This window comes from Tenrec ecaudatus, chromosome 1 (genome assembly GCF_050624435.1).
Source record: "Tenrec ecaudatus isolate mTenEca1 chromosome 1, mTenEca1.hap1, whole genome shotgun sequence".
Lineage (NCBI taxonomy): Eukaryota > Metazoa > Chordata > Mammalia > Afrosoricida > Tenrecidae > Tenrec > Tenrec ecaudatus.
This window is the reverse complement of record NC_134530.1, coordinates 42,255,046-42,269,584: the sequence shown is the minus strand read 5'-3', so window position 1 is coordinate 42,269,584 and position 14,539 is coordinate 42,255,046. Positions and strand designations below refer to the sequence as shown.

The window sequence follows — 14,539 nt, the reverse complement described above, 5'->3', positions numbered from 1 at the left end:
GGCGTTCTGCTCCCATAAAGAGGTACAGTCTCGGAAGCCCATAGGGGCCGGGCCATTCTACCCTGGCTCCCAGGGTCGCTAGGAGCCAGCGTGGATTTGGGGGCAGTGAGAGAGGGGCCCGGTGAGTGCTGAGTGTGTGAGGACTCATGCAGACCCACAGCTTCATGTCCTGGGCGCTTTTAATAACCAGTTGCCTGACTCATGACGACCCCGGAGCTGGGCTCCATCCACAAGGTCGCCAGTGGCAGGCCTTTCGGAAGCAGCTCGCCAGGCCTTTCTTCCAAGGTGCTTCAGGTGGACTTGAGCCTCCCACTCTCCAGTTAGCCTCTGTACTCATGGGAGGTCTGCACCCCAGGGAACTCTGGGACTTCAGCCAGCCCTGCTTCAGGAAAGGCCACCCCGGATCACAGGAGGGTCATGGGGCCAGATGAGAAACTGCCGCCCCTGCTCCAGACTTGCCATTTACACAGAGCAGCAGAGCTGGAAAGAAATGGAGACCCTTTTACAGGTGAACAAGCTGAGGCCCAGAGAGACAGGGGATCAGAATCAAGACCCAGAGCTAGTTGGTGCTGAGCTGGGGGCAGCAGGAAAGGGAGGGGGGAGGGCAGGGATGTCTGCACATATTGTCTCCTTCACAGACCCCAGCACACTGGTTGGGCATGCCCCTAGGTTGCTGTACCAAGCGAAGGTGTACACACGTGGTACATAGGCCACAGGCACTGACAGGAAGAGGCCCACCCAGCCTGGGTGCTTGCTCTGCCCCTGGAACTGATGAGGCACTGTCCTTAGCAGCTCACTCTTGGAGAGGCAGGCGAGCCTGCGTTTAACCTTGAGCAGGCTATCCCGCCTGTCTGAGGCCCCGGGTGGGGAAGGGACTTGGCCGGGCTCAGTTTACTCATCTGCAAAGTGGGAACGCTGATGCCAGCCCACGAGGGAGCCGTGGTGAGAACTAGAGATGGGGGAGCAAAGTGATTGGACCAGCGGAGAGTGATGTCAGAGGCGAGAGGTTGAGAGTCATCGGCAGGGCCCAGGAGGCTGGGGCGCAGCACCAGCAGTTAGCAGTGACTGGTCTGGGGAAGTGGACAAGAAGGTGGAGGTGTGCCCTCATCTGGAGAAGCATGGGAGTGGCGCTCCTGGAACCTCCGGTGGCCTGCAGGTGGGACCCAGATTCCCAGGGCCTGAGCACTTTGAGGGGGCAGGGCTGGCGCTGGCATGCCTTCTAGACAGAGGCCCCAGAGGAGGGCCCACCCCAGCCTGCAGCTCTGACTTCTGGGCATCCACAGAGCTGCTGCTCCGTGAAGGGGTTCTCAATAAATGTTGCACTGGGACGCAGGGAGGGTGTTGACCAACGCCCCCGGGGAATTGGGGCAGTGACCAGGATCTTCTCTGGGACAGTGCCTGTCAGGGTGATGTTGTTTCCTGCCAGTCGTCTCACCTGGGGGCTTTTCTCAGGCCATTAATTCTCAGGGTATGCCAGAGGGTGTAGAGGTGGAAGTAGGCCATGGGTCTTATGGGCAGGAGGGATCGGCGGCATTGGCATCCAGTGCCCTTCCTCTGCCTCCCACCCCTGCCCCCCGTGCCACCCATAGCACAGTGGCATCCAGCTCATCACCATCATCAATGCCTGTGGAGTGATTGGAGACACAGGGTCCTGGGCAGGCCTGGCCTTGTCATGGACAGTGTGGTCCCAGGCCGTTGTCTGTCTTGGGGTGATGTCTGTCCTTAGGAGTTCATGCGGATGAGAGACCGTGGTCGACGACAGCGACTGCATGCACACAGTATGCCAGGCACTGCTCTCTGGCCCAGGGCCCCAGAACTGGCAAGAGGCAGAGCTGGGATCTGATCCCAGGGCCCTCTGACTCCAGATCCCCTGCCTCGCTCTCCACCGTCATGCAGGTTTGAGCTCAAGACCTAATGTCTTTGCTGGCTGTAGAGACCCGGTGGGTCTTCAGATGACCGGGTGGTCAGGTGTCTTCAGGCTGGCCAGTGGCCCTCGCTGGTGTTCAGGAGACAGGCGGGGAGAGCGTGGTGGGCTCTGAGGGCTGGGCCGAGTTTCTCCCCTCTCTGGGAAAATTCACTAGCCAATGGATTCCAGGGTCAGATGACCAGGACAGGGACACAAAGTGTCCCTGCTGGGGTGGTCTCCCCCTCCCTCCCCAGGCCGCATCATCCCACGGTGCCAGGATGAGCATGGCTGCCGGTCATCAGGCCCTCGCTTGAGCCTGCTCCTTTAATTCCCAGGAACCTGGCGGTCCTTTGTCGCTGCCGAGTCCTTTCCCACAGTCCCGGTGTGCACAGTCACAGTCCTAGGCGTTCCATGGCCGTGGCCTCCCAGAAGCAGATCGCCAGACCTGCCTTCCAAGGAGTCTCGGGGTGGGTTCGAACTGCTCACCTTTCAGCTGGCAGTCGAGTGCTTTAACCATTTCACCATCCAGGGACTTGGTCAGGTAGGGATTGTAGCCCCATTTAACAGAGGAGCAATCCGAGGGCCTAACTCAGTGATGCTCAACCTTCCTCGTGCCACGACCCTTTCATGCAGTTCCTCATGTGGTGGTGACCCCTCAACCATAACATTATTTTTGTTGCTACTTCATCACTGTCATTTTGCTACTGTTATGAATCGGGTACCCCCTGTGAAAGGGTCGTTCGGCTCCCAAAGGGGTCTCGACCCACAGGTTGAGAACTGCTGGCCCAGCTAGACTAAGCAGATGCTTTAGGGATTGCACAGCGGCAACCAGCGGCGGGCCCCTTTCTCAGCAGGCTTTCTAGTGGGGCCGGCAGGTTTGCCATCCTTGACTGTCTGCAGGACCTGCCCCTGTGACTGGACCAGTGAATGAATGCATGCGACCATCCCCCTCCTTCCTCTTGCTCGACACTGAGAGATTGCTCAGGGGGTGCCTGATGCTATTACCGAGGATAACGCTGGATTGAGTAATGACCCTGAGGTGACCAGGAAGGGCCACATGCAGGGCTGCAGATAGCCTGCCCGTGTCATATCTCCAGGGATTCATAGGCACCAGGTAATAGACGGGGAGCCTGAGGTCCATGGTGGGCCAGAGCCTTGTCCAGGTTCAAGCAGTGAGTTAGCTAGAGCTGGGACTCCCACCCAGCCCCGTTTCTTCCACTGTGGGCCTGCCTGTGGCCATCAGACCCTTGCCCACCCGCTGAGCACCACATGCAGACCTTGCTTACTGAGACCCTGAAGGGGCCTGATGTTTCAGGTGAGGGAAGGCAGGCAGGTGTGGGTGGCAGCATGCTGGGTGGAGGGACGCTGGATGCAAGGGCTCCTCAGACTCAGCCGCCCAGCTGGCCGGGCCATTACCGCCCGCCTGTAATGGAATCGGCTGCCCTGGTTAAGTGTTCACATTAAATTAATACCTCCTCCGTGGAGACAATCAGTTGGCATTTAATTTGTTTCCTTCCACAAGCAGTAGAGTGCAGCTGGGCATCCGGGCCATTGGTATGCATGTCTGCCTGGCACCCTTTCCCTAGGGCCAGGGGCTCCTTGGAGATGGGGGTGCAGAGCCCACAGGCCATAGCAGGACTTAAGGGCCTGGAAGTGGCTGGAGCTTGCTACCCCTCCATTTCCCAGGAGGGGAGAGACTCTGGGGTCAGGGATCGTTTAGCTACCTGCAGGATGGGCTCAACTATTGGCAGCGGCTCCCTGGGGGCGGGGGGGTTCCCTTCAATTTATTCCCGGCCACACCCCAATCCCACTGCCCTTTCTGTTTCTCTGTAGTCTTTCTTGGGCCGCAGACCTGAATTGTGTGTGGTGTTACGAAAGAAGGGGGGGTGGTGTGGAATGCGGAAGTTGACTCAGTCTGTGATTTTTAGACTCCCTGGAAGTGGGGATGGGGGTGGCCTCTCTCTGCATCTTCTCCGCCAGCCCTGGCTCCAGAGCCCACTGGGGTCTGGGCTGCGGGGGGGCTTCTGTGGTGTTTCAATTGTGGACGGTCTCAGACCTCCTGCAGCTTTGGTATTGCTCTGGCGAAGACCCTGCCTGGTCAGGTGCCTGGGCTCAGGCTGCTGTGGGCTGTGGGGCCCTGGGTAAGGCTATGCCCTGTGCTCTGCCCACTCCAGGTGCCAGCGCACCCCTGAGGGTGGTTACACCAGAACAGTGCAGAGCTAAGGGGCACGGGTTGGCAGAAACCTCCCTGTGGTCAGGGCCTCTGCGTCCCAGTATGCCCCAGCAGCTCCTGGGAGCGTGCACCCCGCCCTGCTGTCAGGGTGAGCTCCAGGGTGGAGCAGAGAGGGCACCCGGCCTGTGGCCACCAAGGAGGAAGCTGCTCTCCGCCCTTACCTGTGGACCGCCGGAGGCTAGGCCCACGCTTGGCCCAGAATGAAGTTTTCCACTGACAGTTGTGGCCCAGCCTCACCTGAGCTCTTTCTTTCCCATCACCTGAGTGAGTCGGCCTGGGCGTGCTTCACCTGCCCCAGCAAGGCGGGTGCCCTTCTGGCGGCTCCCTCCCAGCCCTGTGTGCCCCTGCGGGGGCTGTCAAATTCACAAGGCGCCGCTGAGCAGGCATCAGTTGCTGTGCATTGGGGTGGGACCCGGCGTTTCCCCGACCGCCGCCTGTAGTTCTCACAGCCCTTCCCCAGAAGGGTAGTGTGCGCCCATCTCACAGGGAGGGAAACGGAGGCCCAGAGAGGGTGCTGGACTTGCCTGAGGCCACACAGCTGGCAAATGGTGGAGGCAGGATTTGAATCCAAGCTCTTGCCGCCTAGGACTCTCTCCCCCGTGACCCATGGGGTTTGGAGCTGCCTTGCTAGGGCTGTGCCCACTCTCTGGAGCTGGAGCCCCGAGCCCCTTTCTCTGACAGGACAGGAAGTGAAGAGTCTGAGTCAGCCTCTGCGGTGACTTCAGCTGGATTTCCGGCTCGGGAGGCTGGACTTTGTGGGCCTCTTTTCTCTGGGCCTGTGTGTCATCAGGAGCTGAGGGAGGCTGGGGGTGGGGTGGGGGGAGGGGTGGCAATGGCCCTGAGCGTCGTCCGCTGGGGGAGAGGACCCGGTTGAAGCTGTTTGAAGCTGCCCACCCCTCCCCCAGTGGCCAGCTAGACTTCTTGGTCATCACATGGCCTCTGTGTGGCGCCTCGGGTCTGTGAGGAGACCGCATCTGACTAGGGGTGGTGCCTCCCTGCCCCCTCCCCGCACCCCGCCCCCTTCCTGGCCCCCAGCCTCTGCCCCGTGCTCCTTTCTGCTAAGATGATGGTGAGGCTTGGGCTCGGCTACAGTGTCGTCTGTGGAGTCATTTCCTCTCCCATCCGACTTTGTCCTGCCATCCTCCCCTCCCCTCCCCTGCCCCTCTCCTCCCCTGCCCTCTGGTCCAGAGGGCTGTGGGAAGCAAGAGAGGCCCACTTCCTGTCCTGGAAGCCCTCCCCCTGCGGTCTCTGTGGGAAGAGAGGTCTGGAGACAGTGGATGGAGCATGGAGTCGGATGCCTGGAATGTGACTGAAGCCCTGGCAAGGGTGGGGTGAGCAGGGGGCTGAGGACAGAGCACTACTTCCATTCATTCATTCATTCATTCATTCCGCAATACCTGACTCCTGACCCCATGCTGGGTTAAGACAAGGAGTGAAGGTGGGCACAGGGACCCTGCACGGGGCGTGGGGTGGGGGGACTGCACTGGGTGACACTGTCTCCACAAATTTGGCTGCCTATACAAATTCTATAAAAATTCTTGTGTAGTTTCAGCAGAAATTTATCTTTAATATAAAAATAGCCCTTAGTGATAACAAGAACATTTTTCATAAGCTCAGTTTACATGTGTCAATATACTTGCAAAGCGAAAGCTCTGCTGATTTACTTAAAAAAATCATTTTACTGGGGGCTCTTAGAACTCTTATAACATTCCATACATCAGTTGTATCAAGCATATTCGTACATATGTTGCCATCGTCATTTTCTAGACATGTACTTTCTATTTGAGCCCTTGGTACCAGCTCCTCATTCTTCCCTCTCTGCCCTGCTGTTGATTCACTTTTTGAACCTTCTGATATGCTCTGGAAGGTACCTTGTGGTGTAGTGCTTACTCGCTGGGCTGCTAACCACAAGGCCAGCAGTTCAGAACCAACCCCCGCTCTGCAAGAGACCTGTGGGGCTTTCTACTTCCACAAAGAGTTACAGTCTTGGAAACCCACTGGGACCATTTTACCCTGTCTTAGAGGGCTGCTGTGAGTCGGAACCCACTCGGTGGCAGTGTGTTTGCTCTTTTCAATGTGCCCTTAGTGGGTTACACATTGAGCTGCTAACCACAAGGTCAGTATTTCAAACCCACTGGTTGCTCTGTGGCAGAAAGATGAGGCTTTTCTGCTCCTGGTAGATTTAAAGTCTCCGAAAGCCCAAGGGCAGTTCTTTATCCTGCAGGGTGACTGGGAGGGAGTCCTGGCTCACTGGCAGTGAGTTTGGTCTGGAAAGTATTCTGGCCAGAGCTGCCCCCAGGTCCCCACTACAGAGACACCTCGCACGCTGTGATGTCGATTGTGCGGGAGGCCATCGCTCGCTGCCGTTGCTCCCGGTGTTTTCATCGTCACCGATTTTGTCAGATTTTCTGGTGTTTTAGCTGCAGGGTTGTGGTGATTAGTGTTTGTGAACCTGTATCACTAACTTTTTTGAGAAAGAAGTAGTAGTTGAGAAAGGAGGAGAAAAATAACTTAGAACGCCGTCTGCTTTGTTACTGATCATGCTGTATGTACTGCAATGTAGAAAAGTTTTAGACAACTTGCTAATATTTATATAATCAAACTTATATGATCGCTGGCTCCATTTAAGCCATGTACTTCATTCCATGTTATCCCTTGATTAAACTTGATGGCGGCCTGTGCAGGAGGAGGTCCACAGGGGAGGGAGGGAAGATACCTTGAGTTACTGCACTGAGCGACACCTGCTCTCCTGCAGCCAGTGCCTAGTTCTTGAGCCGACTCCCCCAACAACCTAGTGGACCCGGCTCCTCCTCCGCACCCCGTGTCCCTCCTTTCCTGGTCAGGGCACAGGACCCTCCAGACTCCACTAAGATGATGGAAGGAAAGCCAGAAGGCTTCCTCTGCTGCCTGTCTGCCTCCCAGACTCCGTGGGTGACTTCCTGCCTGCCATTTGGCATGGGCACTGTGGGCCTCCGTGCCGCCCCACTCCCTTCCTCATCACCAGGTGGGGACCCAGGGGCCCCCAGGGTTTTGTGCATTGGCCCCTTCCTCCTCAAGGGTCCTGACTGCACTGTTGTCGGCTCCATGTTCTAGACAGTGGGTGGGTGGGGGCATGGACACCTGGGTCAGTGCTGGGGCATTTGAGTGACCAAGCAAGAGGACAAGGCCAGGCCAGGAGATGGGTCCCACTTTAGCTGGCCCCAAGCTGGGGTCCAGTCACGTTTCCAGATGGAGAGGCCAGAGCCTTTGAGAGATGGAGACAGAGACCCTTGCTCACACAGCTCGGGGAGTGGTTGGAATTTAGCTTCTCATCCCTTGTGAGCTCTGGCAGGGCCGAGGCTAAGCAGGGCACATAGCTGTCAACTTGCTGTGTGACTCTGGGCCAGACACGGGCTCTCCTGGGCTCCGGTTCCCTTCTGTGTACACTCAGAGGTTTGGCTGGATGAATGCTGCGGTGCCTTTCCGGGGATGTGCTCTCGGGCAGAGGGAAACAGTGCTTCCTCCTGGCTGGTGCACTCCTCAGTCCTCTTGTGCTCAGGCACAGTGGGGGTGGCCAAGACGTGGGCCTCAGGTGGCACAGTGGTCAAGTGCGTGGCTGCAAACTGAAAGGTTGGTGGTTCGAACCACCAGTGTCTCTGCGGGAGAAAGGCCTGGCGTCCTGCGCCTGTCAAGTCTACAGACCAGAACCGCCACCCCACCCCCCCAAACCTCTAGGCAGTCACCCGGGGTGGTGATGAGTCGGACTTGGGGTACCTCACAACAGCGGCATCTTGAAGTGATTGTAATGCTGTTAAACAGTGCTGTGTTGGAGGCACTGCTGAGTGGGGCTCGGCACATTCCAAGTGCTCAGTCAGTGTGAGCCAGTGATGGTTGACACGGCCATTTTCATCATCATCATCATCATCATCATCATCATCATCATCATCATGACATGCCCCACCTGCCTCAGGGGCATCTCCCGAAGCCTGCGAGAGGGGCAGAGCTTTCTGGGGGAGGGCCAGAGGAAGGGAGAGAAGAGGCTCAGCCGAGTGGTTGAGGCAAGGAGGAGTCCGTCGCCGGGGCCAGCCGGTGGTGTGGTCAGGCCAGGCTGGGGCCTGAGTCTGTTTTCAACTGTTTGCGCTGCCGGGTGTCTTGCGGCTGGCAGCTTTGGGGAGAGCTATGCATGCTGGGACACCACAGCACAGCCACCCTGTGGGAACAGGGTTTTGAGCCCTGGTAGGCTCGAGCCAGAGACCAGAAAGCTCAAGGAGCAGACAGGGAGGGGTGGCCTGGGGAAGAGATGGCGTTTCAGACAAGCCCGGGAGCGTGGCTAGTGTTTCAGGAGGCTGAGAAGGAGGGAGGGAAGGGGAAACCAGTTAGCTCTATTTCCTCATCTACACAGCGGGCGGAGCTGATGGGACGGGAGGAGGAGGTGATCCCTTGTATACATGTGGGAGCACCGAGGAAGTGAACAATGGGGTCCCTCCTCTTCCTTCTCTTCTCCAGCGATTGAAAAGAGAAGTGGGGGCTGCTGGGTGAGGCGTGGACAGGGCTGTCCTACCCTCTGGTCCTTGTGTGCTCTGGGCCTACATTTCCCTTCTTATCAAATGGGTTGGGGAGTTTCCTTTTAGCTTCCCAGTGTATGAGGCGGTGGGGCTGAGTGGACCTACTTGAGCTGAGAGTCAGGAGGTGTGTTGCCCAGTTTCTTCCAGTGGCAAGTCCTGCTGTATTTCCTGGGGTCATTGGGCCAGAAGGAGCATCTCCACCCTTCCACCCCCATCCCCCGCTCCATTCCCAATGGCCGAGCAGTTCCTCGACTGCTGAGGAAGACTCCGGGGGCTTTATTAGCCCCAGTCCTCTAGGGCTCAGCCCCACCATCTCAAGCAGCCCTGCAAGGACTCAGGTGCTGGCTTCGCCAAGACTTGGGCTTGCATCCAGTCCCCACCATTTCTCAGTAGCAGCAGCGGCGGCCTTGGACAAGTCTCTCTGAGTGCCCCTGCTCAGCTGTGAACTGGGCACAAGAAACGGGGGCAACAAAGACTCGTTCAGCCTCCAGACAACACCACCCACAAAACGTCTGACGCAGAGTAGCAGCAAAGAGGACTGCTCGCCCGTGGGCCTCCCAGATCCCTGCTTCCTTTGGTTCAGTGTCATGAAACACACCCTCCCTGCTGAAACCTTATGCTGTGGGCAGATCCAGGTCAGGGGACACGATGGTGTCTGGGAAGCAGGTGTTGAAATTTCAGAGCCAACAACTTGGTTGACCAGTTTTTGCTTAGGTAGAGAGCTCCTGCCTCTGGGCTGAATTGCAGGGAGGCTGGGCTGTCTGGGCCTCCTTCAGAATCACATCACCCATCCTTTCTCCCCGGGAGGCCAGGGCAGCTGAAGGGCACAGCTTTTCTGCACCGTCAACATCAGAGCCGACAGAGCCAGGTTTTCCCAGTGCTACTGGGAGGGAGGTCGGTGTGGGCAGCAGGCGCGGCTGTGGAGCCAGCTGCTGTCAGCATGCAAGGGTCCATCCTTGGCCACCTGGGAGCAGGCCAGCGGGATGCCCACCCAACTCATGAGAACGCTTCTGCAAACTAACCTGCTGGGATATGGCTCAGTCACCTCCCCTCCCCCCGAGAGGCATGGGGTGTGTGCAGGACTCAGGGCTTGGGTGGCAGGAGGGAGGGGTGAGGGTGGACAGACTGGATTGTGTGCTTTTGGAACCTCACCACACCTGGTTGCCTTCTGCAGTCCAGCCGCAGGGGACTGGCCTCCTCTGGAGCTTCCACCCCAGCCCAGACCTGCTGAATCAGGGTCTGCATGTTAACGAGAGCCCCAGATGCTTCGTGTGACACCTCGCTTCCTAGCCGTGAGACCTTAGATAAGTCATTGCACCTCTCAGACCCTCAGCTTCCTCATCTGCAAACTAGGCTTGGGTTAGTAGTTCTCAGTGCGGCTTAAAGCAGTGGTGTCTGTGTCTACGGCCCGGAGCCCAGGGTGTGCGGATCGAGCGGAGTCACTCACTAATAGCCGCTGCTGACGCATGTGGAGGCCAAGGCATGGGTCCCTTTCCCACTCTGGGCCTCAGTGGGCATGTCTGCGTCTGCCCCCATCTTCCTCATGGGAAGGTTGATCATAAGAAGGGTAGAGGTGGGGGGGATGCAGTGTCTTATCCCCAAGAAGCTGTCTAGATAGCTGGGAAATGGGTAGTGTGTGTGTGTGTGTGTGTGTGTGTACATGTACACCCACGACAGGGAGCCAGTTACCAGTGACAGGGAGAAAATGTGCCCCTCTGCCCCTTCCCTGCTGCTCCCGTCAGACACGGTGGCCTGGCTGGCCCACAAGCTCTGCTCAGTGCCTTGGGGCAAGGTCCCCTTTCTCCAGCAGAGCTGCTCGGCCAGGAGAGATGATTCAGCTCGGGACCTGTGCTCCCGGCTTGCGCCGCCCTGGAGGGAAGCCCCAGACGCCTGTGCTACTGGGCAGAGCGGGGGCAGCCTGTGGGCCCCTCCCACGAGGATTCCTGTCCTGGACTTGAGCCTGCCTTTCTTAGCGAGAGGTGGTCTGGGACTAGAGCCCTGGCCCTGGGCAAGGAGGGTGACCTTGGACAAATGCCTTGGCCTCAGTTTCCCTATGTACACGATGAGGATTGTCCTGCAGGGCTCTCTCACTGCCTCTCCTATATCTTCTATCCCCTTCACCCCAACATTAGCTCAGCCCCAGCCTTGCTGCCCTCTCAGCTCTTGACCCTGGAGCCTAAGCTTCCACCCCCAACAGCTAGCCTGGCAGTGACCGTCAGGGCTGTTGAGAGACCAGAGCCAGCCAGTCAGAGGGGGGGGTGTGTGTCCTCTGGGAGCCCTGGCTGGCCTGTCTCGTGTTGGGGAGAGGAGGAATTTTCCTCTGTGTGTGCAAACAGTATCCGTTTTCTCTTGTTTCCAAAACCAGTGACGTAACCCACTCTTTATCCATTCCTCCCCTCTGGCCTATTTTTAGCCAGCCCGACAACATCCTAAAAGGCTTCCAGACCTCCTTGCTCTGAGGCCCTGAGGGTGGGGATGGAGAGCTTTGTCTGCCCTGGGAGGGAGGGCACCAGGAGGGGTTCTGCCTGCACAGAGTCCGGTTATGGTCCTGGGCTTTGGTGGTTCCAGGCCCAGGGCAGCCTGCGAGGTGGTGTGGTTAAGAGGCTTGCTGCCTGAGTTCGAGTCTGTGCTCCACCCTTCCTCGACTGTGACCCTGTGTGTTGCTTTTTCACCTGTAACACGAGGGGGTGACAGTGCCCCTGCCGTTGGATTGCATTCCTCCAGACACAGCCAAAGCCAAAGCAAAACCTAAACGCGTTGAGTGACCCTCGGGGACAGGTAGGATGGCTCCATAGGGATTCTGAAGTCATAACTCTTTACAGATTCAGACAGGAGGACTGGGGGCTTCAAACTACCGACCTTTTGGTTAGCAACTGACTGCGCAGCCGCTGTGCCGTGGGCTCCTTTTGTGGACACCTGGGAAGCAAACCAAAGCAGTAGCCATCCGTCAGCTTTGACTCGTTGTGACTGCGAGTCAGAGCAGCGCTGCCCGGCAGGGCTTTCTTGGCTGAGACCTTTGGAAGCAGATCACCAGGCCTGTCTTCCGAGATGCCCCTGGGTGGAATCAAACCACCCTTCTCTTATCTCTTGACTGAGCTCTTAGCGGTTTGTGCCTCCCAGGGAATCCACGGGCAGCAACGTCTGGTGTTAGGTAAGTGCGCAGCCAAGCTCGTCTGTGCGGCTACAGCCGGCACAGTTCTCTTCATCCGGCCCCCAGGGACCACTTCCTCCCCTAGGTGAGGCTGAGATACACCGTGACCCCAGCTGGGCCTTCTCTTCTGCACCCTTCCCTGTTCCGCGGTAGCCACCGTGGGCGTGAAGGAGGTAGTGCCGTGAAGCCCTTCATGTTTGTTAGGTTGTTGTTGGTCGTCTTCCTAGTGACAAGGAGCCACTCCCACCCCCACCCCCTGGCGGTGTCGTGGTTACATGTTGGGCTGCTAACTGCTAAGTCAGCAGTTCAAAACCACCAGCCGCGCCTCGGGAGAAAGACAGGGCTTTCTACTCCTGTAAAGGATTTCCGTCTTGAAACAAACGGGGGCAGTTCTACCTTGTCCTGGAGGGCCGTCGTGGACTCGAATGGCAGTGCGTTTCGTTTGGCTTTGGTCTTCCTTGTTTGCTCCAACCTTCGGTGACCTGTCATGTGTACAGCAGCAGGAAACATGGTCACCTGCCAGGGCCGCTGTTGCCTCTGCACCACGCTGGACACCATTCCCTGTGATCCCGACAGGGTTCTCACTGGCTACTTTTCCGAAGCAGTTCTTCAGGCTGTTCTCTCCTATTTGTCCCTGTAGTCTGAACATTTCATACCAGGCATGACCCCGCTGGTCAGTACAGTAGAACCCCAGACCTCAACGCTAATCTCTTCTAGAAGGAGCATCGAGATGCGATGCAGTCGAGTTCCGAGTCAACGTTTCCCATAAGAAACAACTGAAAATGGATTAATCTGTTCTCGACCACCAAGTTTTTACCCTAACCTTGCCTTTTATACAAAACATTACACAGAAACTTCAAAGTAAATACATTCAGAGTGAAATAATAGAATTTAAATAAGAAACACAGCATTAAAAAGTTTATTAGCAACGACAGTATGGCCTCATACTTTGAGAGTGATGGGGATCTGGATCTGTGGACACGGATGTGGAGAGGAGCTATGGAGGGATGGAGAGCGAGTCAGTATTTGGAAGGGGAATCAACTGGCAGCTGCTTTTCAGTTTTCCCCCTTCCTTGCCTTTTTCCCTAGGACCTGGCTGGCTTTCTCTAAAAGAGAATCTGTCTAATGCGGTCTGCTGTTGGCGTTTCCTTAACTGTTTTCTAAAAGGACTTACTAAATTATCATCAATAATATCGATAACACGGTTAACCAGTTCCTTATCGTGGTGATTCAAAAAACTCTTTCTTAGGATCCATGTTTCTTATCTAAAAACAGTACAAAAGACACAAAAACTCCGCAAATTATAGCAAAACCCTTGGAACACAGCCGCAAAAGGTCACTCGCCAACTAACGCTGAGTGACCGAAACACCAACTGCTTTTGTTTACAAAAATCACATGCGTTGGGTCGGATTCCGATGTTTTGTTCGAGCTCCAATACAAAACTTTCTCAACATTTCAAGTCAACATCCAATATGTTGAGTACTGATGGGGTCGAGTCCCGGGGTTCTCCTCTCTTTGAAATTAGGATGACATAGCTTCCAGTCTCATGGAACACACAGACCAACACGGTATGACATGCTATGGATGCCGGGTGGGCCTGGTGCATAGGAAGCACTCCACAGCGAGAGTGAAGTTTATGAGGTTGTCTTTGTTGTGGCACCATGAAATGGACCCGTGTGGGGTCCCAGCTCCATCCCTGACTGGCCGTGCCCTCTTTTGGAAGGGAGGGCAGTTCACTTCCCTGAACCTCATCAGTCACCGCATCCATAAAATGGGGCCATGATAGCTAAGTAGATTTCTACCTCGGTTAGCGTAGGCTGTCGTCAAGCTGATTTGAAATGGCAATGTTTAGTACCATCGGTTTATTTCTGATGGTTGAAGCAACGGCCCACGTGTGGGGCTGTCTGCAGGTTGCCTTCTGAGGCCCAGCTTTGCTTGCGACTGCCTGGCGTGGCCCCAGCAGGGGCTGCAACGTTCGCACAGTACTGTACAGTTTGCACAGAGACAGAGGGTGTGGGCCCTCCTGCCTCAGTCTCCCCACAGGGCGATACACACACCTGAGACGTGGCACTAGTGGCCTCCACCTGCTGCCGTGGTTATGTGCTGACCCAGCTGCCTTCCCACCCATGCCCGGATGCCGAGCCCGGGAGCTCTGCGGCAGGCAGGCAGGCGTGCGCCTGTGCCCGCATCTTCCTGCTCAGCCCAGCAGCAGGTCTGGGGGGTAATGACTGTGTCTGCTGGCAAGACTGCAGTAGGGAGGTCACTGTCTGACCGCCTGTCCCTCTTGGCTCTTGCAGATGGGAGGAGGAGCTGGCCAAGCGCATGAACCTGCAGACCATGGTGGACACACTCCAGGAGGTAAGCACCCGAGAAGACCAGGCCAGAGAGATAGGTAGGGGAGATAGGTAGGCCAAGGGACACGGATTCCATGGGGGCAAAACCAGGCGTTCATTCCCAGCCCAATGTCCACCCTGCCCCATCTCCTGGTACCGCAGTCTCTCTACGGAGCCAAGAGGCTATTCCTCTGTTGGCTCAGCACTGCCCTCTATCTGGCTGGATGATTCAGGGCTGAACACCTGAGACAGGGTGGGTGGGCATACCCACAGGTGGGCACCCAGACCATGTTCACTCTCCATCGCAAAATTGAGGATCTGCCCGGCAGCTCTGCATCCCGGCTCTGCGGCTCAGCCCGGCCATGTGCCCA

General features: G+C 56.9%; 1 protein-coding gene across 3 annotated transcripts in view; it reads left to right on the top strand.

The window, feature by feature from the left end:
- IFFO2 (intermediate filament family orphan 2) overlaps nucleotides 1–14,539 on the top strand; it is a 47,351-nt gene that overhangs the window by 18,379 nt on the left and 14,433 nt on the right. For all 3 annotated transcript variants that reach the window (XM_075551289.1, XM_075551279.1, XM_075551271.1), the window contains exon 2: nucleotides 14,133–14,193. In XM_075551289.1, the coding sequence (XP_075407404.1) occupies nucleotides 14,133–14,193 (61 nt within the window). The remainder of the gene's footprint in view (nucleotides 1–14,132; nucleotides 14,194–14,539) is intronic.